Genomic DNA, 26,461 nt, shown 5'->3' with positions numbered 1-26,461 from the left:
CGCTGCCCCTCCGCCCTCCGCTGTGACTGTGACACTGCACATCCGCACGAGCTCAGGGTGGGAGCAGACGCCCTGCAGACCTCCTGGCCCCCGGCCTGTCCCTGCAGAGCTGAAAGCCCTGAGAGCCGCACCGTTTGTTGTGCTGGCCGAGGGCAAGGCCCGGGTCTCCTGGCATGGTGCCCGGCGTGGGGGCCGTGAGCAGCTGCTCACCAGCCTCATCTCTGGGGTCTGGTCGAGCCTCTCCCTGAGCCCAAAGGCCTGTGTCACTGAGAGCATTTGGGCATCCGGGGGGGGCGGGGGCTGTCCCTGCAGAAGCTGAGATGGTCCAGGGGGCGTGAGAACAGGACCCCGGCACAGGGTCCCCGACACGGAGGTCACCTCGCAGTCTACGCCGTCATCTCCCTCCCACTCCCTCCTCCTGCGTGACTCAGGGGCCCTAGAGGGAGTCTCGTCCTGGGTGGTGGCCGCACCACGGGACGGCCCAGCTCTACAGGGAAGCGGTGCTTTGGTTCGGGAAGGCACCACCTCCCGGTCCTCCCTCGTCCACAGGGCCAGAGTCCAGCTACGTGGACAGAGCAGCCCCCCCTCCAGGCAAGGCCGGGGAGCCCCTGCTCCTCTTGGGGACCCTCAGGGCCATGGGCACACGCCTGCCAGGCTCAGGGAGCAAGTGAGGTCCTGCCAACTGGAGCGAGGCTCAGGCCTGTCCCGTCGGCCGTGCTGGGTGCCCTGGGCGGCCAGGTCACCTCTCTGAGCCCTGTCCCCTAGTTTAACAGAGGTCCTGACACTCCGGTCCTTACAGGTGCTGGTGAACAAGCGATGAGCTGGTCAGTGCAGGGTGCTGGGTGCTGTGCTCGGCACGTGAGCGCTCAATCCATATCCGTTTTAAAATCTCTCTCTCTCTCTAAAAGGCTAAGTGACACTGACCAGTAGCTATGACACGCACTGACCACCAGGGGGCAGCCGGCCACGCCAAGCTGCGGTGACTTGGCAGCGGCGGTTCTCGAGTGACGCACCCTGGAACCAGAGAGGAGGGAGTCCAATTCTGGGGTGCGTAACCCGAGAACTGCCTTCTTGCAATCCAGGACCCCTCAAGGGATGTCGGAGGGTCGGTTTCGGCCCAATCCCCACAGGCCAGGCCGAGGGACCCCGCCTGCTGGAGGGACCCCACTCACTCCACAGATGCCCTTCGAGCCCCAGTGCCACCCCAGGTGCAGCCAGCCGAGGAGGGACCATGGGAGGTTGGCTCCAGGGTGTGTCCAGCCCATCTCACCCAGTCCAGCTCCACCGGCCACCTTCTAATTAACTTCCTTTCAATGTGCACAAATCTGTGCACCAGGGTACGAGTATATAGAGGCCCGGTGCATGGATTGGTGCACGGGTAGGGTCCCTTGGCCTGGCCAGCCATCAGGACCGATTGGGGCCACGGGAGGTTGGCTGGCCAGGGGCAGAGGCCATGGGAGGTTCGGCCAGCCAGGGGGGAGGGACCGTGGGAGGTTGGCCAGCAGCGGGAGGTTGGCTGTGGGAGCGCACTGACCACCAGGGGGCAGCTCCTGGTGGTCAGTGCACATGATAGCGAATGGCCATTCGGTCACTTAAGCTTTTATATCTATAGATATATGTTTTTATTAATCTTAGAAGGGACGGGAGCAGGAGAGAAATAGGAACATCGATGAGAGAGGATCATTGATCAGCTGCCTCCTGCACGTCCCCTACTGGGGATGGAGCCCTCAACCCAGGCTTGTGCCCTGACTGGAAATCGAACCCGTTACCTATTGGCGCCTGGGACGACGGCTCAACCGCTGAGCCACAATGGCTGGGCCTGTGTCGGTTTGTTTGTTTATCCTCACCTGTGGATTTTTTTCCATTGACTTTCAGAGAGAGTGGGAGGGAGGGGGAGAGGCAGAGAGAGAAACATCGATGGGAGGGAGACACATCAACCGGTTGCCTCCCGCACGCACCCTGATCAGGGCTAGCGGTCAAGCCTGCAACAGAGGTACGTGCCCTCGACTGGGAATCGAACCCACAACTCCAGCGCTCACGCTAACACACTAACCACCGAGCAGCACCGGCCAGGGCCCAGGGAGAGACATTTACTTGGATGAACAAGAACCAAGAACAGGAACCTCGGCAGACACCACACCTCTGGAGAAACGGGGGCCCGTTTCCGCTCAAGCTGGGGACCCAGGGCTGCCCGCCAGCGGGGTGTCCGGCCGGGGCACTGACGAAGGAGAGAGCGGCGAGCGCTGCATCAGCGAGAAACGGGCTCTGATTGTGTGCAGCCGGCACCATCACTCACCAGAAAACCCAAGAGAATCCACCGAGACACCATTAGCACTAACGAGAGCTTCTGACGGTGTGGCCGAGCCGGAGCCTCGTTCGCGGAGGGCCGGCCGCTCCAGGCAGCGTGGGAGCAGGAGCCCACGCCAACCCGGGCATCCCGGGAGACCACCCGGCGCTCCCGCGGGAACCCGGCACTGAGGGAGGCGAGCCCGTCCCAGGGGCTGCAGACCGTGTTCATCAGCGCCCGTCAACACACGGCCGTCTCCCCAGAACCTGACAAACCGTTTCCAAAATTCGTGTTGAAGTCAACATTGGCCAGAACAGTGCAGGTGGGTGTGAGCAAACCAGGAGGGGCTGGACCTGTGGCCACAGCCGGCAAACCTGGGGGAGGGAGGGGGCAAGAAAGGGCGCAGGGAGGGGCACTGAGGGCGTCAAAGGAGGCAGTGGGGGGACTCGTCAGCAATATGTCCTGCGGCTGATACAGGGGCTCACAGGTCCCAGGGGTGGGGGCGGCGCCCCATTTTCTGATGGGAAATGGAGGCACAGGGCGGTGAAGTGACCGGCCTGCCCTCGGCCGGCAGCACTGGGACCAGGTGGCCTTCGGTGAGCTAAAATAAGACCCACCACAGCCCCAGAGTGGGGGACAGCCCAGTGGAGAGACAGGAGCAGCGACGGACGGGAGGGCGCGTCTGCAGGGTCGGTCGGGGTCAGGGCCCCCCCACAACACCGCCGGTCTGGCGGGAAAGACAGACGGCAGCAAAAGATGGGCGAGCGGCAGCTTTGAGGAGAATGGAAACGTAAACCAGCATTTACGTGACAGGCTCCCACCTCCCTGGCCAGCAAGGAGCAGAGCCAAGCGGCCACAGCACGACGCTGGCGGGCGGCCCCCACCACGCAGCACGCCTGCCCCGAGAGCCGCGTGCCCACTCGCGCAACAGCGGCTTCGGGCCTGCAGTCTCCGCCGTCTCTGTGCAGGAGGCAGGCCCATCAGCCGTGGTGAGGCCGCACCCCGCCCAGACGGCCGTTCACCCCGGACAGTGCCGCCAAGAACCAGCAGGTCCCTGGGGCTGTGGACACTGCGATAAACGCAGGACAACCCCAAACACAGCTCCGCCCGGAAGGAACGCCAGCCAGCGGGGGCTTCGCTGGGCCACCGGCTCACAGATGAGGCACAGACCGTCCCCTGCGCTCTGGGACCTCAGTTCGGAGGGCGGGGGGGGGGGGGGGGTTAAAGGGCACGTCTCAGTCACAGTGCCACACGGAGACTGGCGGTGTGTGACTGTTATGAGCCGTCCCTGGGCGGGCCCGGGGAGGAGGGCCTGCTCCTCAGCCTGACAGGTGGCGTCCTGAGAAAGTGTCCCCCAAACTCCTTCCAGGGGCCCAGGTTGTGTGTAACGTTCAGACTGACTGTCCAGGACCCGGCGTGTGACTGAGGGACACCCCCTTTGGCTGCGGGACCAGTCCCCCTCCCAAGATGCATTCTCGGATCGTTCACTCTCGGGTCAAATTTCCCAAGGAGTCTGGAGAGCCATGACTGACAGAGGAACGGGGGTGAGAGGGTGTGTGCATGTGTGCCCGTGTGTGTGCGCGCATGGGTGTGTGTGCACATGCATGGGGTGTGCACGTGTGCATGTGCCCGTGTGTGCATGTGCCCGTGTGTGTGTGCACATGTATGGGGTGTGCCCGTGTGCCCGTGTGTGCGCATGGGTGTATGTGCACATGCATGGGGTGTGCACGTGTGCATGTGCCCGTGTGTGCATGTGCCCGTGTGTGCGCACATACATGGGGTGTGCACGTGTGCACATGGGTGTGTGTGCGCGCATACATGGGGTGTGCACGTGTGTGCGTGTGCGGTGGGCATCGTGGGCCGTGCACACATGTGTGCATGAGCACAGCTCACCCGTCCTGCCCAGCATCCAGAGAGTCCCGAGGACAAGGCCGGGCACTGAGGTGGGGCGGTCGTCTGCTGGGCTCGGTGCCCTGGCAAGCGGGAAGCTGCCGAAGGTCTCTCTCCCAGGGCACAGAGCGAGGCGCTTCCTCCCCACGTAATCACAGGGCCTCAGCCGGGCGAGGTGTCTCCGGGGAAGGGCGTTGGCACTCACACCGCCTCAGAGAGGCAACAGGTCCCAGGGGGAAGCTCAGACGCATCGCAGAGCGGATTCAAACTGCACTCACGAAAACTGACGCTTCCAGCAGCTTCCACGGGCGCCAAGCTGGCCCAGAGAGCGGGGGAAGGGCGGCAGCGGTGTGGACACCAGGACTCGGGCGTGGGCATGGGGCCATCACCACCCCTGACCTTCCCTGGCCCACGGGCTGCCTCCCACCCCACCCACCCGCCCGCCTGAGCCCGCCTCTGGGCAGAGCCCCGCGAGGACCACTCAGTGTGCGCTGGCAGGGTCATGTCCAGGTCACAGGGCCAGCGCTCACCCCTGGGTGCCTGGGACCCTCGTCCCGTCCGTCCTGAGGCTGAAGTGGCCTGAGTGCCCACCCCCTGGCCAGACACGCGGTAGCTGCTCAGAGGTGCCTAGTGAGCTGCTGGGCAGTGTTGACCCCGAGCCGGGGCCAGTGTCCGGGGGCCCTGGGGAGCCTGCCAGGCAGAGGTGGGGACACTTCCCTCGGCCGCAGCAGCGTGTCGGGCTGCACCTGGAGGAGGAGAGCTGTCCCCTGGCAGGGGGGCCTGTCCCTGAGCAGGAGGGGTGACCCACAGGGACAGCCTGCTCTCCCAGCATGCACTCCTCCCCAGGCTGTCCCCCCTGCACCCCGCCGGTGCCAGGCAGTGCTGTCCTGAAGAAGGACCACCCCGACCCTTGGCACGTGGCTCGAAACGCTCCCTCCGGGGCCTGGTCCCCACCGAAACCTCTCCACCTGACGTCACACACGGGACCCGAGTCCCGCAGGACGAACGGTCGTGTCAGCCCCGGCCTCACACCCAGGCTGCCCGCCTTTTGGGCATCCTTGCCGCCACCTCTGGCCTCAGAACAGCCCAGCCAAGCGGGGCCCAGGGACAGGGCTCCACCCAGCTGGGGTCCAGGGCACAGAGCAGGGGAGAGAGGCAGCGCCCGCCTGGGCTGTCCCCCCTCTTCCTGGCCGCTCCCGAGCTGCTGGCCCCCAGGAAGCCCCTGTCAGCTCACCCGCTCCCCGCGAAGGGCAAATGGAAAGGGGGGGCGCAGAGAAGTCACCAGATGAAAATCAGCGGCTGGAGACCATGACCCCGCCCTCTCCCTGACCCCCACCCCAATCAGGGCTCCTCCTGGGAAAAGACGTCCTTGAAACGCCGCTTCTATGTGGGGTACCCTTGCCCCTGTCCCTTGGGCACAGCCCTGCCACCCCCACGAGGCCCTCCCAGGCTCTGCCCGAGGCGGGAGGGGGCGGGGAGGGGTGGGGAGGGGCGAGGGGCGCACCCCCCACTCCCCGCCGCCGGCGCAGCTCAGGCTCCGGCGCGCGGGGTCCGCACCTCCCCGCACCCGGGAGACACAGCCCCGCATCTAACATGGCCGCGCTCCGGCCACTTCGCCTTAAGGACGCAGACAGACCGACGCCGCCGGGCACCTGCTGGTCACGGATGTAACTGCCCGCCTCGCCCGCGGCCAGAGGGAGGCGCGTTCCCCACGGGGGTCGGGGCAGGCGCTCGCGGTCCTGGCCCTGGACGTGGGGACCTTGGGGATGCGGGTCCTGGGTGGGAGGGTGGGGGTGGCGCTGCCCAGACCCGGCCCCGCGCGGGGGAGGGCGCCGCCGACCGTACCTGGGGGCGCATCGGCCGTCATCGAACACGAAGGTCCGGTTGGTGTGGCCCCCGCCGCGCGCCCCCGCCCGCGCCCCCCTGCGGACGCCCCCCGGGCTGCGCGCCCTGTCGGGGCCCATCGTGCGGCCGGCGGCGCCTCGGACCCAGAGCCGAGGGAGAAGCCAGTCGGAGCGACGGGCGACTTCCTCCTCCGCTGGGACCCGAAATCAACACTTTTCTCTCCGCTAAGGGGCGGGGAGCGCGCGGGGAGCGCGCGGGGCTGGGCTCGGGCGCCGGGCCGCGCGCGCCCCCTGCCGGTCGCGCCGGGAATCGCGGCGGCGTCGGGCGGGGTCCGGTGGGTCGCGTCCACCTCGCCCCTGACCCGCCCTGGAGCCCCGTGGGTCTCGGGAAACAGTGCTCAGACCAGCTCCCGCCGCCTGCCCCGCGTCCTCCCGCCGCCTCGCGTCCTCCCACCCGCCCCGTCCATCTCCTCCGGCCGCCCCCGTCCTCCCACCCGTGGCCCCGCGTCCTCCCCACCCGCCCCGTCCATCTCCTCCGGCACCCGTAGGCCCCCCCCCCTCGGTAAGACCAGCTCCTTCCCCAGCGGGATCTTACCTGGCTCCCGGGGGGCACCCCCTGGCCTGCTGCCCAGCGCCCTGGCGTCACCATTTCTCCCCCAGGCCGCCCCTCCCCGCCCCCTCCCGCCCCGGCTGGCGACCCCTGGAGGGCAGGGCTCAGCCTCCAAACAGCCAGCATCCCGCGGGGGGCTGTCGCCTGGGGGCACCTGCGGGGGTGGATCCCGGGGAGCAGGGGGAGCAGGACCCCCGCCTCCCGGGCGCGCGCGGGGGGCGCGTGGGCAGCGCCGGGGGCGGGGCGGGGGCACGTGGGCAGCGCACGTGGCGGGCGGGGCGGGCGGAGCGCAGGCCTGCGGGGCAGCTGTGCGCTCATGGCGTCCCGAGGCCCCCAGCCCAGCGCCGGGGTCCCCAGCGTCCCCATCCCCCGGGCGTGCGGGTGAGGAACTGGGGGCTGGGTGGGGAGGTGCCTGGGGGTACCCCGCCCCTGCGCTTCCGCCCAGCCCGGCTCACCTTGGGCAGAGCCCCCCACGGGCCCGGCGGGGGTGGGCAGGGAGGTAGGGGGCGAAAGCCATGTTCCTGGGCCCCCGGCCTGTCCTGCATCCGCCCCACGCCCATTACCTCGCCTGGGCCCCGGTGGCGTTCTCGGGGTTCGCGGTGGCGCTCCGGGGTTCGCGGTGCCGTTCTCGGGGTTCGCGGTGCCGTTCCTGGGGTTCGCGGTGCCGTTCCGGGGGTTCGCGGTGCCGTTCTCGGGGTTCGCGGTGCCGTTCCTGGGGTTCGCGGTGGCGTTCCTGGGGTTTGCGTTGCCGTTCCGGGGGTTCGCGGTGGCGTTCTCGGGGTTCGCGGTGGCGTTCCTGGGGTTCGCGGTGGCGTTCGGGTTGGGGTTCCGGGGGTTCGCGGTGGCGTTCCGGGGTTCGCGGTGGCGTTCTTTGGGTTCGCGGTGGCGTTCCTGGGGTTCGCGGTGGCGTTCTCGGGGTTCGCGGAACCTGGAGCTGTTCACTCTTCTCAGCAGCAGCCCTTCCCCGGGAGCCCGGTTCCCCCGCACGGACCCAGGCGGGGGCTCCAGTCCCGTCCAGAGCCCCGCGGGCTGCCTCCCCCGGAACGTGCTCAGCGAGCGGGAGCGCAGGTGGGCGCGGAGGGGTGGGGGTGGCATCTGCCCAGGAGGGGACGTTGGCAGGTGGGGGGGTGTGGGGTGGGGGCACAGGCAGCCCCTCTGGGCCTGGAGCCTGGCATCTTCCTGTAAATGCACACACATAGCTTCTTACTGATTTCAGAGGACGGGAGAGGGAGAGGGAGAGAGAAACATCGATGAGAGTCATTGGCTGCCTCCTGCAGGCCCAGCGCCTCCCACACGCCGGGCAGGGAGGGTGGACCTGGGCTGGGGAAGCCTGGACAGGATCCTGAAGGACGCGGACTCCTGGGGGGCGCCTGTGTCCTTCCCTCCGAGTCCCCCGCGGCTGCTGGAGGGGCTGGCGGCTGCAGCCCTCTCTCCTGGCCGATGCGGGTGGGCTCAGGGGCGGAGGACATGGGCTCAGGGCAGGCTCAGGCTCAGGGCCAGCTGGCTTGTCCGGAAGCAGGAAGCGGATCTCCCTGAGCTGTGAGCGCCTGCGGGCCCTCCTGCCCCGGTTCGACGGCCGGCGCGAGGACATGGCCTCCGTCCTGGAGATGTCTGTCCAGTTCCTCCGGATGGCCGGCACCGTGCTGCCCAGCGGGGAGCAGCAGGCTGTGAGTGTGCGGGCGCGGGACAGCCCGCGGGGCTCCGACCGCTCCCTCCCACCTGCACGGCCGGGGCCGCTCTGATTCCCGCACCTCTCCTGGGGGCACATCCCCCGTCACCGCACCTCCTGTGGGAGCGGCACTGTGGCCCCACCCATGGTGCCAGCATTGCCCTGAGGCCCCTGGTGGCACGGCCTCCGCCCTCCCGGCCCCTCCCGGCCCCCAGCTGAGGACCAGGGTCTGTGCTCAGGGTGGACCCGGGGCCGGGCAGCCCACTCTCCCTGCGGGTTCCCCGTGCCCACGTCCCTGGTGATTTTCGCGTTTATTTCCGTGCCAGGTTCTCGGCCCCTCCCAGGAGGATTGGCACAAGTGGCAGCTGGCCCTGGGGAGCCAGACCCCCGCAGATGCATCCGACCCCGGGACCGGAGCACCAGGCACCATGTGAGGGCCCCTCCCCTGCCCGGCTGGGCCCCGGGCAGTGGGTGCAGGCTGTTCAGAGACCCCTGTCTTTGCACCGTCCAGCCCGCAGGAGCCCCCGAGCAGGGTGACCACCCGTGTGGACCAGGACAAGGCCCCCACGGGGCTGGCCGAGGCGCTGGACAGGCCAGCAGTCCTCCCTGGTGAGTGTGACGCACAAGCACGGTCCCAGGTCCCCCAGAAAGTGTGCGGGCATGGACTTGCTGCCCCCGCTCACCCCTCCTCACCCCTGTGTCTGGCTCCCCGAGAGCAGCCCCCACTCTGCCAGCTCCTTGGCATCTCTGTTCTGTAGGAGTGAGTCATGGACCCCAGGCTGTTCCCTGCCCCACATGGGGCCTTTGTTCCCTGCCTGCCCCCCCAAAGCCCATGGGGTGCCCCGGAGGCCTGCGTCCCACTCATATTGGACCCTGCCCAGCTGTCTGTCACTCTTTGCACCGTGGCCGCTGGTGACAGCATTTAAGCTGCCTACGTGCATTTGCCGTGTGTCATTGTGCCCAAGTGCCACGCCTTCCCACTCCCTGAGTGTGCCCACCGAGGTGGGGGGCGTCTGCTGTGGGCAGACGGGGGCCACCAGGGAGCTGCAGGACCCGCACAGAGGACACAGGGTGTAGAGGCCGCATCAGGGAGCCGCGTTGAGGGTGGTGCCCAGGACAGGGGTTGCGGGCACAGGGAGGGGAGGCCGCAGCAGCACAGGCGTCTCCAGGTCCGAGCCCCACAGGCTGGCCTGAGGCCAGGTGGGCACCGCCTCCAGGAAGCCTTCCTGGGCGCAGGCGTCAGGTGCCTCCCTCCGGGCGTTCACCTGGTCACCTGGTCACCTGCCTGCCTCTGCTCTGAGCCCCGTCCTGGGCAGCGCTCAGCGGGCAGAGCTGAGGTCTTCAGGTCAGGGCCGCTCCCCGGGGGGAAGGCTGACCCACCCCTCACTTCTCTCACAGGGACCTCCGGTCTGGCACCCTGGACCCCAGGCCCGAGTCCCTCCCAGGTCCTGAGGCCGCCCCCAGCCTGGCCTCCCTGCTCCTGGCAGCCGACCTCCCCGCTGAGCGAAGAGGCTCAGAGCTGCCTGGGCCTGGCTGGGCCCCTGACAGAGGAGACTACCCAGGCTGCGATGCCCGGCACCAGGTGGGTCCCCTGCGGACGTGTGCACCTGCATGTGTGTGCACGTGGGCCTGCCCGTGTGTGCCTGTGTGTGCACATGTGTGCCTACCTGTGTGTGCATATTTGTGTGCTGCCTGTGTGTGCCCGCATACGTGTGCCTGCCTGTGTGTGCCCGCCCATGTGTGCATGCGTGTGCCCATGTGTGTCTGCATGCATGTGCATGTATGTGTGTGCACATGTGTGCCTGCCTGTGTGAACATGTGTGCGCTGCCTGTGTGTGCCCGCATACGTGTGCCTGCCTGTGTGAACATGTGTGCGCTGCCTGTGTGTGCCCGCATACGTGTGCCTGCCTGTGTGTGCCCACATACGTGTGCCTGCCTGTGTGAACATGTGTGCGCTGCCTGTGTGTGCCCGCATACGTGTGCCTGCCTGTGTGTGCCCACATACGTGTGCCTGCCTGTGTCTGCATGCATGTGCATACATGTGTGCCTGCCTGCGTGTTCACATGTGTGCCTGCCTGTGTGTGCACATGTATGTGCTGTCTGTGTGTGCCCGCATACATGTGCCTGCCTGTGTGAACATATGTGCACTGCCTGTGTGTGCCCACATACGTGTGCCTGCCTGTGTGTGCGCCCTCCAGGCCTGCCATGGGAAGGTGCTCCCCTCGCTCCCTCACTGTGAGGCTGCCTAGCCCAGGTCGGCCAGGCCGGGCCCTGTGGCTTCTGATGTGTGTTTGTGAAAACACTGTCCTCTGACCAGTGGGCTTGTCTGGGCTGATGGGCCGGCGCTGGGCGTGGGTGGGGAGCGGGAGGCTCTCCTGAGCCAGTGGGCTCCTGCGCTGGTGCTGGGCTGGGCCGGGCGGGGCGGGCGGGAGCCCCCAGCGTGTCTGGACCTGCAGCCGCCTTTCAGGGCCAGCCCTTCCCTTGAGGTCGAAGACGCAGATGACCTGGGGGCACTCAGGGCGGGTCTCCTTGCCACCCAGGTCCGTGCCCGCGTGTGGAGAGGAGGACCGGCCGTCGTTGCTGCTGAGTGCCAGTCCCGAGTGGTGGCTGGGTGAGTGGGGACGCGGGCGGCCGCCTACCCCCTCTGGGCCGGCTGTGGGCCTCGGCCCTCCTGACGCGGGGCTGGGACGGTGGGAGAGTGAACGGGCCCAGCCTGCGGGGTGACACCAGGTCCCTGTGCCTGAGCTCCTGGTCTCCTGGGCTGGGGCAGTGGAAGGGGCCTGTGGGAGTGTCTGTGTGAGAGAGCATGTGTGTGTGAGCGTGTGTGAGTGTGCGTGTGAGTGCGTGTGTGAGCGTGTGCGTGTGAGTGCATGTGTGAGCGTGTTTGTGAGTGTGTGTGAGCATGACTGTGAGCGTGAATCTGTGAGTGTGAGTGTGCATGTGAGCATATATGTATGTGTCTCAGTATGTGTCTCTGTGTGTGTGAGTGTGTGAGCGTGAATCTGTGAGTGTGTGTGAGCGTGTGTGTGTCTGTGAGTGTGTCTGTGAGTGAGTGTGTGTGAGTGCGGCTGGGCTGGGTGTGTGTCCCTGTGCGTCGGCCTCGGCGCCCTCTGTCTAGACTGCGTCCCACGAGGGCACGAGGGCGGGTGCTGAGCGGAGTGTCTGTGGGTTCCGTGTGAGTAGGAAACGCCGCCTGAGCCTGGCCCCACGGGTCCTCCTGGGCCCTGAGCGGGGCCGGCAAGTGTGGGCCCGATGTCAGCCCTGGCCCCTCGTGGCGCCATCTCATCGGTGGGCAAAGGGCTTCTGAGCGGGTGGGCGGGGATGGGCCTTCTCTGCCCACTCCCCCGCCCGGCACCTGCGCTGTCTCCTTCCAGGGCCCCCCGAGGGCAGAGACAGTAGTGCCCCCTCTGGGGCCCCGGCCGGGAGCCCCCTGGACAGGACCGAGCCGGGCTTCCTGGCGGACCCTGAGCCCAGCGCCCAGGAGACCCCGGACGGCCCCCTGGAGCCGTGGGGCTGGGATGTGGGCTGCCCCAGCCTGACCTTCCGGGACGAGGTGGACAGCATCTTCCCCGACCTCTTTTCCTGCTAGGCGGCCGGGACGGGCCTCCGCAGCCGCACGTGCTGCTTGGGCGAATTATTTTGGGTCTGGGATGCAGCTGTGTTCTAATTCCAGTGGGGGGTGCGGGGCTGTGGGAGCTGTGAGGGGTGAGGGGCTGTGGGGGTGAGCATTAAAGGGAAGGAGTTCGGAGGAAGGACTCTGAGGTGTGATGACGTGACTCGGGCGGAGGGACCGCTTCCTGCAGAGGCAGCCTGCCCCCCTCTGTTCTGTGCGTCTGGGCCTTGGGGAACCGGGAGGAACCCAGCCCCAGAACTCAGGGTGCGGGGCCCACAGGCTGAGCCTTCTGTGTCCCCGCCCCGCCCCAGGGAGGTGGGTGTGACCTTTCCTCTTCCCACGCCCTGGTCTGACCCCGTGTCCGGCCGGCGTGACTGTGGTTGATCTTTGATCTATGAACCCAGAGGTCTCGGTTCCATTCCCGGTCTGAGGGGTCCCCCAGGGTCCATGGGGTCCCCCTGGGGGGCCGGAGGAGAGGCACCTGCCTGCAGTATTTGGACCCCGGTGTGCACACTCAGTCCCAGCGGCTCCTGACTCAGGATCGGGGGACGGGCTGGGTTAGGTGGGGGTGGCCCAGCCCCTGTGTCTGGCCAGGCTCACTCTGCTCTGAGCCCCCGATTTCCAGCCGCCGCAGAGCCGGTCTCTGGCCCCAGCTGGCCGGGGGTCACCCACACAGAGGCACCGGCTCCAGGCTCCCGGCCCCCGGGCAGTCCCTGCTCCAGGACCAGAGGGGTCTCTCGCTGCAGAGGGCGACCTCGGCCGTGCAGAGCAGCCCGCCCAGCCCTGCCTCCTCTCCGCCCGAAGCCTCGTGAAGGTTCCATTCACTCCCCAGTGAGTCACTGAGACAAAGGTGGGGCCAGGGACGTGGGAGGATGTGCAGGGAGAGAAAACGTCATCACAAGCCGGGCCCTGGGAGCTGGAGGGCCCAGGCCCAGGCCCAGGCGGGTGCCGGGGTGGCTGCCGCCCCCTGGACCACCATCCAGCAGGGTCCTGGAGACCCTGAGCACAGCCCTGGGCAGTGGGCAGCAGCCCCCCCAGGAGCCCCACGGGGAAGGGCCTGGCCCGCCCGCTGCCCGTGTCCAGAGCATCCAGACCAAGAGCTCTCAGGAGCCGGCCTGGCTCTGTGGTCAGGCTGCCTGTCCTGGCTCCTCGATAGTCACGTCAGCTCCCACAGCCCTGGTCTGACCCCGGCCCGGCCGGCGTGGCTGTGGTTGACCTTCAACCTATGAACCCAGAGGTCTCGGTTCGATTCCGGTCAGAGCACGTGCCGGGTTGTGGGCTCCATCTCCAGTGTGGGGCGTGCAGGAGGTGGCCGATCAGTGATCCTCATCATTGTGTTCCTCTCCCTCCCTCTCCATCTCCCTTCCTCTCTGAAATAAATATATTTTTTAAAAAGACCCGGTGTGTGCACGCGTGTGTATGTGCACGTGTGTGAATGCCTCTGCAGTCCTATGGGTTTATATACGTGTGTTGTTGAGTTTAGGGCAGCGCCCCTCCCCCCCGGGGTGGGATGCTGCAGTCCCTGGCTGGGGCCCAGCGCCCTGAGCCTGCTGAGCACCCATGTGGTGACCCCTGCTGACATCCCCCCCTCCCCCTCACACCCCCCCCCCCGGCCCTACGCTGTGGATCTGGGTTCCAGGACCCGGGAGGGCACCAGGGCAGACACTGGCTCTCTGGGCCCCACCCACCTGGGAGCAGGCTGCCTCTGTAGGGTCAGGTGTGGGGTCGGGTGCAGAGCCCGGAGGCCCAAGGGGGCTCCCCATGGAAGGGGAGGGACCAGCCCCGACTCAGGGCCAGGCAGAGCTCACGGTGCTGCCTCAGGCCCCCGGGGCGGGGGGGGCGGTTGAGAATGATGGGGCGTGTCCGTGCCCGCCCCCTGGACCTGGGCTGAGGGGGGGCTGCCCTCCCGCCTGTGACGGGTGGGCGTGTGGCTGCAGGTGGTGACAGGCGGGGCCTGATGGCGCCTGTTCTGAGGAGGAACCCCAGGTGAGCTGGGGGAGGAAGGGCCGCGGGGGCTCTGGCTGGGCTGGAGCTGAAAGCAGCCGTGGGGTTCCGAACAGCTTCCTGCCGCCCCCTCCGCCCTCCCTCCTGGGCCCTTTGTGAACCAAATCACAGCTCTCTGTCAGCTCTGTGGGCTGTGATCCAGCGCAGGGGGGTTGGTGAGAGCCGGATGCTTGCAGGCCCTTGTCCCGTCCCCCTGCCCCTGCCCCCCCCCTCCGCCCCACCCCCGGGTCCTGGGACACGCGGCCCACAGGACCCCAGGCACTGCCAGGCCACGCCCTCAGCAGGACACTCTGGTGGGCGTCGGTGACGGGCAGCCGCGGCTGGGAGCCGACCAGCTGCTCCGGCCACCACCCTCCCCGTCCACCTGCCCTTCGCCTGATGGCCACCATGTGGTGCTGCTCAGCGTCCCCCTCCAGCCTCTGGCCACAGAGGTCCTGCCCGGAGCCAGGGCACCCACGGGCACCACCAGCTCCGCGGGCTTCGTGCCTGAGGGAGGGACGCAGGCCGGAGCCTCCTGGCTCTCAGCCCCCACCCCCGCCTCCTGGGGGGCCCGTCTCCGACCCAGGCCTCCTGGGGAGAAGGAAATGTGTCCGCGGGTGCTCATGCCTGACCCTGGTCCCGATAAACCCATGGGTCCCTCCCCCGCCTCCGGAAGGAAGCCAGCCCCATGCATGGATGCCTCCTGCCCTCCTGCCCTCCTGCCCTCCTGCCCACCTGGGCTTCCCACACGCTGGCTGGACAGGTGGCGTCTGGCCACCTTAGGGGTGATCCTGGGACCCAGCACAGACCTCAGGGCGGCTGGAAAATGCAGGGCTTGAATCCCCGCCCCTGCCAGGCCCCCCCGGCCCCGTGCCCCCGGCCCCCCCCCCCCGGCCCCGTGCCCCCGGCTTCCTCGGCAGAGGCACTAGCCCTCGGCCGGACCTCGGCAGCCTGTCCCCTCCTGCACCTTTTTTTCCCCCAATGTTTTTAATGGATTTCAGAGAGGAAGGGAGAGGGAGAGATAGAAGCATCAATGAGAGAGAAACATTGGCCAGCTGCCTCCTGCACGCCTCACACTGGGGATTTGTGCCCGCAAGCCGGCATGCGCCCTGACCAGGAATCGAACCGTGACCTCCTGGTTCATAGGTCGACGCTCAACCACCGAGCCTCCCAGCCGGGCCCCTGGTGTGTCTTGATCAAACAGCAGCGACATGACTGGCCGCAATGTGTGTGCGCGATGGTTGTCAGGGCGACCAACGCCTGCTTTAACTGAAAATAAAAGCGTTTTGGTCGTAGGGAGCGGGGCGATGTTAGACCCGGGCCGTGCCCCTGCCCGTGCACGCTGCCCGCGGTGACGGGAGTCCCCCCACGTCCCGTCCTCGAACGAGCCCCCCCCCCCCCCCGGGTTTGCACGATAGACTCGCCGTCTGGTCTGGGCCGTTCGTGGGTGTGACCTCAGCTGCCCGCAGCCCACCGCGAGGACAGTCGGTGTCTGTGCCCTGAGCCGGGACCCCGGGCCCAGCGCCCTGCCCACTGCTGCTCCCTGTGCCCTGGGGTCTGGGCGGCTCAGCCCCTGCACTCCCTGTGGTGGGCAGCGCCTCTGGTCCTGGGGGTCTTTTCGGTGGTTACTCCTCACACCCAAGGATATTTTCCCACTGATTTTTAGAGAGGAAGGGATGGGTGGGGGGGCAGAGAGAGAAACATCGATGTGAGAGACACACCGATCAGTGGCCTCCCACACGCACCCCGACCGGGGCAGGGGATGTGCCCGCAGCCGAGGTACGTGCCCTGGACCGGAATCGAACCCGGGACCCTTCAGTCCGCGGGCCGGACGCTCCATGAGCCACACCGGCAGGGCCGTCCCTGTGTCCGCACGCCCTGTCGGCAGCCACCTCCTAAGCGCCCTCCCGGCTGGTTCTGCGTGGGCAGCTGCCTCGCCTCCCCGGCCACAGCCCAGGGGCCGGACCGAGGTCCTGGACAGGAAGCTGGAGGGGGGCAGGGGAGGGAGTGCCCACGCCCCAGCCATGGCCGCCCCCACGGAGCTGCTGGCCCACGTCTGGCAGCCTTGGAGGGGGCGAAGCTCCTGTTCCCACAGCCCCGAGCCCAGGCAAGGGGGGCCTGGGCCTGACTCGGGGAGCGAGGTCCCACTGGCACCCCGAGAGTGTGAGCTGTGAGGGAGCAGCCCTGGGGCTCGGGGCTGACCCCAGCCAGGGGGCTGACCGTGGCCCCGTCCTGGGGGTTTCTGTCCCAAGGGAAGGGGAGGAGGGAGGGAACCTGGGTGGGGCAGAGGGGCCAGGAGCCGGGCGGGGCCAGCGCCTGGAAGTGCCGTCGATGGGACAGGGGAGGCGACTGTCCGGCTGGGATCTGAGGGAGGAACCACACACTTCCTTGTTTCTGGTTTTTAATATATTGTTACTGATTTCAGAGAGGAAGGGGAGAGAGATCAGTGGTGAGAATCATTGACGGCCGCCTCCAGCACGCCCACACTGGGGACAGAGCCCACAACCCGGGCCTGTGCCGACGGGGACTCGAACCCGGACCTCCTGGCTCACAGGTCGACGCTCAGCCCCTGAGCCCCGCGGCCGGGTGGACACCCTTTATTCTGAGACGAGTGCGGGTTCCCACAGGCCTGAGGACTGGCAGGGCCCCCGCGCCCGCCGCCCCCTGGGTGTCTGCGTGGTGCCCCCGGGGTGTCTGTGCTCGGACCCCCACCCAGGCACGGGGGCGGGCTGTACTGGGAAAGGGCCTTGCAGGTGGGATTAAGGGACAGAACTCGAGGTGAGACCACCCACCCCAGGTTGTCCAGCCCTACGTCCAGGGACAGGTGTCCTTAGAGACCAGAGGAGCGAGACAGAGAGAAGGCGTGTCCCCGGGGCAGAGGCGAGGATGTGGCCGCCAGCCCGCCGGGAGCCATGGGGGCTGGGAGGGGCGGGAGGGACCCCCACCGGAGACCATGGAGGGAGCGTGGCCGGCGCCTCGATGTCTGATTTCCTGTGTCCCGACTGCGGAGAACAAACCCCTGGCTGTCAGTCACCCCACATGAGGGCGGGGACCTGGGGGGGCGGGTGCCCCAGGAAGCCGGCGGGCGGGTGAGGGCTGGGCTAGGGGTGTTGCCCTCCCCACCCCCCACCCCCCGGTCCCACCAGCCTCCTGCTGCTGCCCCGCGCCCCACACGCACCCGCCGCCGCCGGCCGCTCTCCTCTACCGCCGGTACCTGACGCACGGGTCTGGGGAGAGAGCGGCTCTCAGACGGGCCTCGGGGTCCCCACCCCCCCAGCTCCCAGCCAGGGCGGCCTCCTACCCCGGGTGCTCAGGCTGACGATGTTCTGGGGGCCCAGCCCCTGCTTCCTGCAGAGCCTCTCAAATCTGTGCAGGAAGCTGTGGGGCAGCTCCGGTATCCGACCTGCGGACGGACGGACAGATGGACAGAAGGCAGGCTGGGTCCCTCCCGTCCCTCGGGACCAGCTGGGGGAGGGTCTCCGGGGCCTGGGCAGCGGGGAGCTGAGGGGCATGACTGCCAGGCGGGCACCTCCCCCTGGGATGGGACTTGACGGGGGGGGGGGGTGCGGGGGGGGTTGGGGGGCCCTGCAGGGTGGGCCGTCCTCGGGGGAGGGTCGCAGGAGGCGGCTCCGGCAGGCGTACCGTAGAGTGCCAGCACGCGGGTCTGGGTGCCGTTCCTGACGCTGTGCAGGTGGAAGGTGGCGTAGAGCGTGTAGTCCGTCTCCCACAGCCGGACCCTGTTGTCCCCCGCGTCTGCGTGGAGGCGAGGCTCAGCAGCCAGGCAGCGCCGTGACCGCCCTGGGTTAGGGGCTGGGTGCCCGGTGGCCGGGGGTGGGGGTGGGGGTGGAGGTGGCCAGAAGGGGGGCCCTGGCTGGTGTGGGGCCCTGGCTGGTGGGGGGCCCTGGCTGGTGGGGGGCCCTGGCTGGTGGGGGGCCCTGGCTGGTGGGGGGCAGCGTGAGCACACCGTACCCACTCAGGTGGCCCTGGCCTCCCTGGGGGACCGAGCCAGGGGCCGTCCCAGCGGGTCTGTGGGGCCCTGGGGCTGCGGGCTGGGCTGGGCCCCCTCACTTGGGCTCCAGCCATCCGGGGTCCCCTAGAGCCCTGAAATCAGAGCTCCCGGGAAATGCGGAGGCCCCCACTTACAGGCCAGGGTGTACTCCCCGTCCTTCTCCGTCTTCTCGCAGACCACGGCCACCTCCACACAGTCCCCGTGCAGCCTGCACACGGCCTGGGTGAGCCCCGGGCCCTCCCCCCCCCGCCCCCCTCCCCCGCCTCTCGCCGCCCCCGCGGTGCACCCACAGGGTCGGGCTGGTCACGGGGGTGCAGAGGGTCTGTGGGGTGGGGGCACCGGCCAGGCTGGCCCGCGGCAGGCGCAGCAGCGCTCACATGAAGTGGAACAAGAACCGCAGGCTGCCGTTGGCCCCGCTCTGGATTTTCTGGATGAAGACCCTCAGGTCCCCGTCTTCCTCGATCCGCTTCCTGTCGTTCGAGGCCATGGAGATGGAGTACCAGACGCCCGACACCTGCAGGCAGAGGCGTCGCGTGGGGCCTGCAGGGCGGCTCCGGGCTTCCTGGGCCTCCCTCCGGGCCAGGCCCCTGGCACACGGCGCCCAGCCAGGGCCCACGTCGCCCTCCAGGGACCCCCTAGCCCCCCAGGGGCCCCATGTGCCCTGCAGGGACCCTGTCTCCCCCCAGGGACCCCCTAGCCCCCAGGCTGCCGTCGCGGCTGGGGAGGAGAAGCGGGCCTTTAGGAGCAGCGCCCTGAGCAGGTCAGGGAGCCCGGTTGAGGGGGACAGTGTCCGGTGCCCGGAGGGCGGCCCTGGCCCACCTTGGCCGGGTCGTAATGCCCGCGAACCACGGCCTGCAGGTTGAGCTCCTGGGCGGAGGCCAGGCTCAGCCCCAGGCCCAGCGGCAGCAGCAGCAGCAATGCCATCCCCTCGGCGGGCACCTGGCCTGAGCCCTCCCTCCCCTTTATACCCCGGGTCCCTTCCATCCAGCACTGCCCTCCCCCGCCCGTCCTCCCCACCAGGGAACGCAGCCAAGGCCCTGCGGCCGCCGCCCCCACCGCTGGCCAGGTGCAGCCGGCAACCGGCTCGCTCGGAATCTGCTGGACAGGGCGTCCGGCCGGGTCAGAAGCCACAGAGGGAAGAGGGGACCCACGGGCAAGGGGCAGCCAGATGCCCTGCCCCCCCACCCCCTGCAAGGCCGCACTGCCTCCCCAGGAGGCCGGATGGTCCCCCCAGGCTCCCCCTGCCCCTTCCGCCCTGCCTGGCCTGGGTGTGCCCGTCGGAGAGCATTTTGGGGCCCCGTGCAGCCTCATGTGCAGGACGCTGTGTGGGGTGCCCTGGCCTCGGGAACATCACTGTGACTTCGGGGTGAAACTCCACCAGGTCCTGGACGGGATAACTCCCGAGGGGGAGGGGCTCGGGGTTGAGGCGTGAGGGCCAAGACAGACGTGAGGTCAGACGGAGGTGGCCTGGCCTCCACCCTGTCCCCGTCCCGGCCGGGGTCCCAGCGCTGTGCTGGGGAGTCCCCGTCTCCTCGCACGGTGTTCAGGCGCCAGGGGGGCTGGTGGTCGGGGAGGGGAGGCTGCACGACACGGACCAGGACACTGGACACCAAACCCCGTTTAAGCACCGAGCAGAGGTCCGCTGTCGATCGGGCGATTCCTTGTTCACTGAGCACCGACCAGGCTCCAGGCAGCCCACGCCCGAGTCTCCCAGAACCTCAGGCCTCAGAGCGATGTCCTCAGCGCTGTCCCCCCAGCTTCCCAGGGGCCGCGAGCGTGGACACGGCTGGGCAGCAGGGAGGCCGCCACGGAGACACGGACACACACAGGGCGGACGTCACGTGGGGACAGAGGTGGAGGGGCTCTGTCCACGGCCCGGAGCCGGCGGAGCGCGGCCCTGACACCGCGGTGGCGGGTTCGGCCCCACAACGGCGAGGAAAGACAGCCTGTGCTCCAGCCCCAGGGCCTGCTCTCCGGGCACGGCGACCCGGGCCACGAGCACACCGCGTGTGCAGGCCACTCTCTCCAGAAGAAAACGGAATTTATTCTCAAATAAAGACCGCCGATGCACTAGGGCCTCCCGTCCAGGCGGCGTCTCACAGTGGGGACGGCCGAGACCACCTGCCTTCACGCATCTGACGGTCTCGGCACGAGGGGCGGCGCAGGAGGAGGCGGCGGAGGCGTGGGACTCCCCGAAGAGCCGGCGCCGCTCCGTGGTTGACATCGACCTGTGAGCCAGGAGGTCCGGGTTCGATTCCGGTCAAGGGCACATGCCCAGGTTGTGGGCTCCATCCCCAGGGGGGGCGGAGGCAGCTGATCAATGATTCTCTCTCATCATTGATGTCTCTCCCTCTCCCTTCCTCTCTGAAATCAATAAAGAAATATATATATATATATTTTAAAGGATTTTAAGAAAAAAAGAGCAGGGGGGCCCTCGGGGAATGGACATTGTCAGAGGATGCAGACGGAGGCCCCGCCCACACCCCTGCCACGCCCGCTGCCACCTGCGTGAACACACCCCACGCAGATTCCACCTGGAAGCAGGTCAGTCCCTGGGCGGGGGCCACAGAGGAAGCAGCACATTTACAAACACCTTTAGTTACTCAACCGGATGGGCCGTCGCCCGGCAACCAGCGGAGCATTGTGACTGCGGCCGGCTCACTCACGTCATCCAAGGGCCTGTGACCTCACTGCTCACGTCATCAAAGGGCCTGTGACCTCACTGCTCACGTCATCAAAGGGCCTGTGACCTCACAGTGAGGAAGACTCAGTGCCAGGAGTGAGGAGGGGGGCAGAGAGACCCAGAGCCGGAGCTCGGAGCACCCGTCCTCCTGGAGCGCCTCCTCCGCCTCTAACCACGGTGAGGGTGCCCCTGGGGGAGGGACGTCTGATGGAGGGCCCCGTCCTACCCACCCTGTGGCACTTCTTCAGCTTCACGGCGAGGGGGCGTGGGCACCACCCAGATGGGTGGCCTGTCCGAGGGAAACACCCTGAGCCACAGCGGCAACCTCCCGTTTCCTAGTAGCCACGTTGCAAGCGGTGGAGAGAAGCAGGTGAATTAATTGGGAGCCACTGACCACCAGCTCCTGCGTTGAGCGTCTGCCCCCGGTGGTCAGTGCAGGTCATAGTGACTGGTGGTTCCGCCATTCGGTCGATTTGCATATTAGCCTTTTATTACATAAAGGCTATTGATTGGTTGATTTCAGAGAGGAAGGGAGAGGGAGAGAGAGATAGAAACACCTATGATGAGAGAGAATCATGGATCAGCTGCCTCTTGCACGCCCCCCACTGGGGATCGAGCCCACCCCCGGGCCTGTGCCCTGACCGGCATCAATCCGTGACCCGCTGGTGCAGGGTCGACGCTAACCCCTGAGCCGCGCCGGCCGGCCCTGCAGCTGCTCTATGCAGTGAGCTGGCGTGGTGAGGAGCCCTCAGTGCCCAGAGGAGGCTGCAGGCTGAGCGTCCGGTGGCCCCGGTCGGGCGGACGGTGTAACTCCCGCCCTCTCCCCGCTCCTCCCCAGATGAGAAGGGGCTCCAAGAGGAAACTCCTGCTGCTGGTCTCCCTGGCCCTCTTGCTCCTGTGGGCAGGGCGCCACCTCAGGTAAACGCGGCCGGAGAGGCGGCACTGGGAGACAGTGGGGACGGCTGCCCGCTGGCGTCCAGCAGCTGGGAGGGCGCCGAGGCTCAGGGCCCGAGGGCAGGGCCCGGTCCGCCAGCTCGGGAGCGCACGTGGCGGCGGTGTGTGCGGAGCCGGCTGACCGCAGGTGGCTGGGCTGGATGGGAAACAGCTGGGCGGGCGGGCAGGGATTGGGCTGAGAGCCGGCCCCGGAGAGGAGCCGGGAGTGGACAGCACGGGTGCCCTGGCGGGATCCAGCGTGACGCCTGGTTCAGAGGTGGACGCTCAGCCCCTGGGCCCCGCCGGCCGCCGGGCTGGACACTTCTGATAACGGGGACGGACGCCCTCAGACCCAGTTCGCGTCTTTACCAAACGGCCCAGGTGACGGCGGGCGGTGCCTACGCAGCTGACGGCTCCATAATTAACTGAGAGGCACAGTCACCCTCCACCTCCACGTAGACCAGCGGTTCTCACCCTGGGCTGCACGTGAGAATCACCTGGGAATCTTTAAAATCCTGATTTCTGGGCCTCATCCTCCGGAAATTCTGTCTCTCTGTGATGGGGTGGGGCCACAGCATTAGTAACAAAGAAACAGAATTTCCGGAGGATGAGGCCGGGAAATCAGGATTTTAAAGATTCCCAGGTGATTCTCACGTGCAGCCAAGGGTGAGAACCACGGACGTAGACGCACAGTCAAGGCACTGCTGGGCGATGAGCGTGAGCTGAACCTGCATGTGGTCCGGACACACACACTCTAACGGCTGTTGGTCGGGGTTTAATCCTCCCCACCACGTGCCCCCCTGAACCCCCTCGCCCTCCCCCCGGCCGTCACCCGCTCACCCTAACCCGTCCCTGACCACCGGCTCCCTCCAGGCCAGGTGGGCGCTCTCCCCGCCAAGTGGGTGGACGGTGCCTCTGAGGCTCCCAGCAGCCCCGTCCCCGCCAGCACCTCCCTCGGGGACCACTGGGCTCCTCTGGTCAGCGTCCCCAGGGCGGGCGCTGGGCTGGACCTGCACAGCTGTCCACACGGCGCCAGCAGCCGCCAGGCCAGGGGCTGGGCAAGCGTTTGCCAACCACGTGGTTACAGCTAACGCCGTCTCCCTCTGCCCCAGGAACCGGGGGGCGGAGCTCCGGCTCTCGGACTGGTTCGACCCCAGGTAGGAACGGGGCGACTCGATGTGGGGAGGGGGCCGCTTCCCCGTGAGGGTTCTGGGTGGACACCCGTCACCTGCAAACAGGGGCCGTACGTGTTTTCCTTCCGATCGAAGCCGTTATTCCTTTTCTCTCGTAAATACTTCCAGTGATTTCAGGAAGGGAGAGGGAGGGAGAGAAACATCAACGATGAGGGAGAACCATGGACCGGCCGCCTCCTGCACGCCCCCCGCTGGGGATCGAGCCCCAACCCAGGCCTGTGCCCTGACCCGGCATCGAACCCTGGCCTCCTGGTTCCTAGGTCGCCGCTTAGCACTGAGCCCCGCGGCCGGGCTTTTTCCTTTCTTGCCTTCTTGCCGGGGCTGGCGCACGTCTGCCGAGGGCGGGCTGGTGAGCGGCCCCCTGCCTCGCCCGGGGGGGAGGGGGGGGGCCTCTCACTGCTGAGCATGACGGCAGCTGCGGATGTTGCAGATGTTCTCTGTCAGGTGGAGGTCACCCCTGTGTCGCCGTGTTTCTGAGAGTTTTTCGTCTGATCACGAGTGGGTGGGCTCGGAGCAATGCTTGGCTGTGTCACCGACAGAGCCCGGGACGGGAGCCGGCGCCGGCTCTCACCTGTGGGCCAGCTCCACGCCCGCACCCTGGGCCCCTGTTAGTGAGAGCACGTCCAACACTCTGTCTGGAGCGGTCACCCCATGTCTGCTGACTGCAGAGGCGGACGGTCACCCCATGTCTGCTGACTGCAGAGGCGGACGGTCACCCCATGTCTGCTGACTGCAGAGTCGGGCGGTCACCCCATGTCTGCTGACTGCAGAGGCAGACGCAGAGCGTGAGGGGAGGCTAGAAAGGCGCCTCCCGCCCCGGCCGGGGTGGCCCAGTGGCTAGGGCGCCGGCCTGTGGACTGAAGGGTACCGGGTTCGATTCCGGTCAAGGCCACGCACCTCAGCTGCAGGCTCAATCCCTGGCCCCAGTTGGAGTGTGTGCAGGAGGCACAATCCATGTGTCTCTCTCAAATCGATGTCTCTCTCTCTCTCCCCCCCCTCTCCACTCTCTCTAAAATCAGTGGAAAGTATCCTCGGTGAGGATTTAAAAAGCCCCCAGACCCTGTAGGAAAAGGGGGGGTGGGGGCAGGAGGTGGTGCCCGTGTCCGCGGCCTCGCGGTCAGCACAGGCCCGCCCCCTGCAGCTGTCACTCACTCGTCTGCCCACAGGAAGCGGCCCGACGTCGTGACCACCACCGACTGGCTGGCCCCCGTCATCTGGGAGGGCACCTTCGACAGGCAGGTGCTGAGGCGGCACTACCGGCGGCAGAACCTCACTGTGGGCCTGGTGGTCTTCGCCGCCGGCAGGTAGGGCCGCCCGCCTCTGCCCTTCGCCCTGTTCCAGAGATCGGACGGGCACCGGGGCCCTTCGGCCTCGGAGAGCTGCTGGTCGGCCTGTGACTGGGCTCCTGGGCCCTGGCCATCGCCCCGTCCGGCTGGGTCATCGCCTTTTCTGTTGTTAATCTTCACCCAGTTTTTCCCGTTGATCTCTATTTATTTTATTTATTTTTAGAAAAAATCTTTATATTGATGTCAGAGAGGAAGGGAGAGGGGGAGAGAGAGAAACATCCGTGATGAGAGAGAATCATGGATCGGCTGCCTCCTGCACACCCCCCACTGGGGATCGAACCCGCAACCCAGGCCTGTGCCCCGACCGGGAATCGAACCCTGACCTCCTGGTTCACAGGTCAACGCTCAACCACTGAGCCACACTGGCCGGGCTCCATTGATTTTTAGAGAGAATGGAAGGGAGGGAGAGAGTGGGGGAGAGACAGACAGAAACATTGATGTGAGAGACACATCGATTGGTTGTCTCCTGCATGCGCCCCGACCGATGCCAGGGATCAAACCTGCAACCCAGGTACGTGCCCTGGAACAGAAATTGAACCCGAGACCCTTAGGTCCGGAGCTGGCGCTCTAAACACTGAGCACACAGGCCAGGGCTGGGTCGGGAACTTGGTACCGACACCCATTCAGCACTAGTTCTCTCTCCAGCTGTTGTCCCCAAAGTCTGACGGCTCTTCTTGCCCGGCCCACGGCGCTCAGACGCTGTCCCCGCCGCCCTGAGAGGCCCGCCCCCCACCTCACCCCTCCGCCCCCCCCACCCCGTTCCCCGCATCCCCCCACCGGTGCCCCCGTTGGCAGGGCCGCCGACCAGTACCTGGAGCCCTTCTTACAGTCGGCCAACAAGCACTTCATGCCCGGCTTCCGCGTGGTCACCTACGTCCTGGTGGAGGACTGGTACCAGCTGCCGGCCCTGCCCCCCGAGCCCCTGCGCACCGTGCGGGCCCTGGCCATCCGGCCGGACAGCTGGTGGCCGGACCGCAGCCTGTCCCGCATGAAGAACCTGGGCGAGTACATCCTCAGCCACATCCGGGGGGAGGTGGACTTCCTGTTCAGCATGAGCGTGGACCGCGTCTTCCAGGGCGACATGGGGGCCGAGGCGCTGGGCGCGGCCGTGGCCCAGCTGCACGCCTGGTGGTACTTCCGGGACCGGCGCCACCTCCCCTACGAGCGGCGGCCCCGCTCCGCGGCCTGCATCCCCTTCGGCCAGGGCGACTTCTTCTACGACGGCGCGGTGGTGGGGGGCACGCCCGCGCGGGTGCTGGACCTGGTGCGGGCCTACCTGGGCGGCGTGCTGCAGGACACCCGGCAGGGGCTCAACAGCACCTACGAGAGCCACCTGAACAAGTACTTCTTCCTGCACAAGCCCACCCGGCTGCTGTCGCCCGAGTACAACTGGGACGCCGACTTGCACCCGCCCCCGCAGGTGCAGCTCGTCAAGGTGCTGCAGCTGGCCAAGCGGGACCTGTGACCGCCCCCTCGCCGGCTGGCTCCCGGGGCTCCCGGGGCTCCCGGGGCTCCCGGCACCGACACCGCCGGCCCGAGCCGTCCTCCTGGCGATGATCGGCCACCCCGCTGGGCCACAGCCGGATAAAGACTCGGAGGCCGGTTTAGTGTTTCATGCACGGCAATGTTCTGTATGTGCGAGGTAGCCGGCAGATAATCTCGGAGGCAGAAAATAAACATTTTTTCATGGAGAAAGACTCCGTTATGTCGACGCAGAGGGGGAGAGGTGAGGTGTGAAGGGGGATGAACGCTCGCGAGGCCACTCCTGGGGCACAGCGTGGTTTGCGGTTTGGGGCCATTTGCCGAAAAACCCTCCGTCACTCCGTTTGCCGTGTGGCCAGACAGACGGGCTTTCTGCCAACATCTCCTTCCTTTATTGATCTCGGGTGCGTTTTTTAAAGCTACAGGCGTTTTATCTATGTTTTGTTGCGAATCCGCACCCAAGGATTTTTTTTCCATTGGGTTTTAGTGAGAGTGGAAGGGAGGGGGCGGGGGGAGAGAGAAACATCGATGTGAGAGAGACACGTCCATGGGCTGCCTTCTGCATGCGCCCCAACAGGGGCCAGGGCTGCAGCCTGCGACGGAGGTACGTGCCCTTGACCAGAAACGCACCTGGGACCCTTCAGTCCGAGGGCCGACCGCTAACCACTGAGCGACGGAGGGAGGGGGGCCAGCCGGGCTGTTGATGATGGTTAAGGAGAGACGGGCCCAGCTCTGGGGAAGGGGCAGCTGCGGAGGCCACGGGGGGTGGAGAATCGCTCAGAGCAGAACTGGGACCTCAAGCAGCCCTGGGTTCCCCGGGGTGGGGGGTGGTGAGGGCGGGATGGGGAGACTCCTGGCATTTCTCTTGCAAGTTCAAAAATGCCCGAAGCGACGAGGAAGACGGGGCAGCCGGGGTGCC

General features: G+C 67.4%; 2 protein-coding genes across 2 annotated transcripts; one reads left to right on the top strand and one right to left on the bottom strand.

The window, feature by feature from the left end:
* Positions 1 to 17,097: 17,097 nt before the first annotated feature.
* LCN9 (lipocalin 9) lies at positions 17,098 to 18,829 on the bottom strand (the record flags this gene model as incomplete). The annotated part of the gene is made up of 6 exons (XM_081103196.1): positions 17,098 to 17,123; positions 17,198 to 17,299; positions 17,539 to 17,649; positions 18,040 to 18,113; positions 18,283 to 18,419; positions 18,725 to 18,829. 6 exons carry the CDS (start codon positions 18,827 to 18,829, stop codon positions 17,098 to 17,100), a joined length of 555 nt encoding a protein of 184 aa, XP_080959322.1.
* Positions 18,830 to 20,868: 2,039 nt separating this feature from the next.
* On the top strand, positions 20,869 to 25,525 carry GLT6D1 (glycosyltransferase 6 domain containing 1; the record flags this gene model as incomplete). The annotated part of the gene is made up of 5 exons (XM_081103195.1): positions 20,869 to 20,958; positions 21,427 to 21,506; positions 22,634 to 22,678; positions 23,881 to 24,018; positions 24,856 to 25,525. The coding sequence occupies 5 exons, from the start codon at positions 20,869 to 20,871 to the stop codon at positions 25,523 to 25,525; spliced, it is 1,023 nt and encodes a 340-aa protein (XP_080959321.1).
* Between the last annotated feature and the right edge of the window lie 936 nt (positions 25,526 to 26,461).

Source organism: Myotis nattereri (assembly GCF_964212035.1).
Source record: "Myotis nattereri genome assembly, chromosome: 12".
NCBI lineage: Eukaryota > Metazoa > Chordata > Mammalia > Chiroptera > Vespertilionidae > Myotis > Myotis nattereri.
This window is presented reverse-complemented; position numbering and strand designations above follow the sequence as displayed.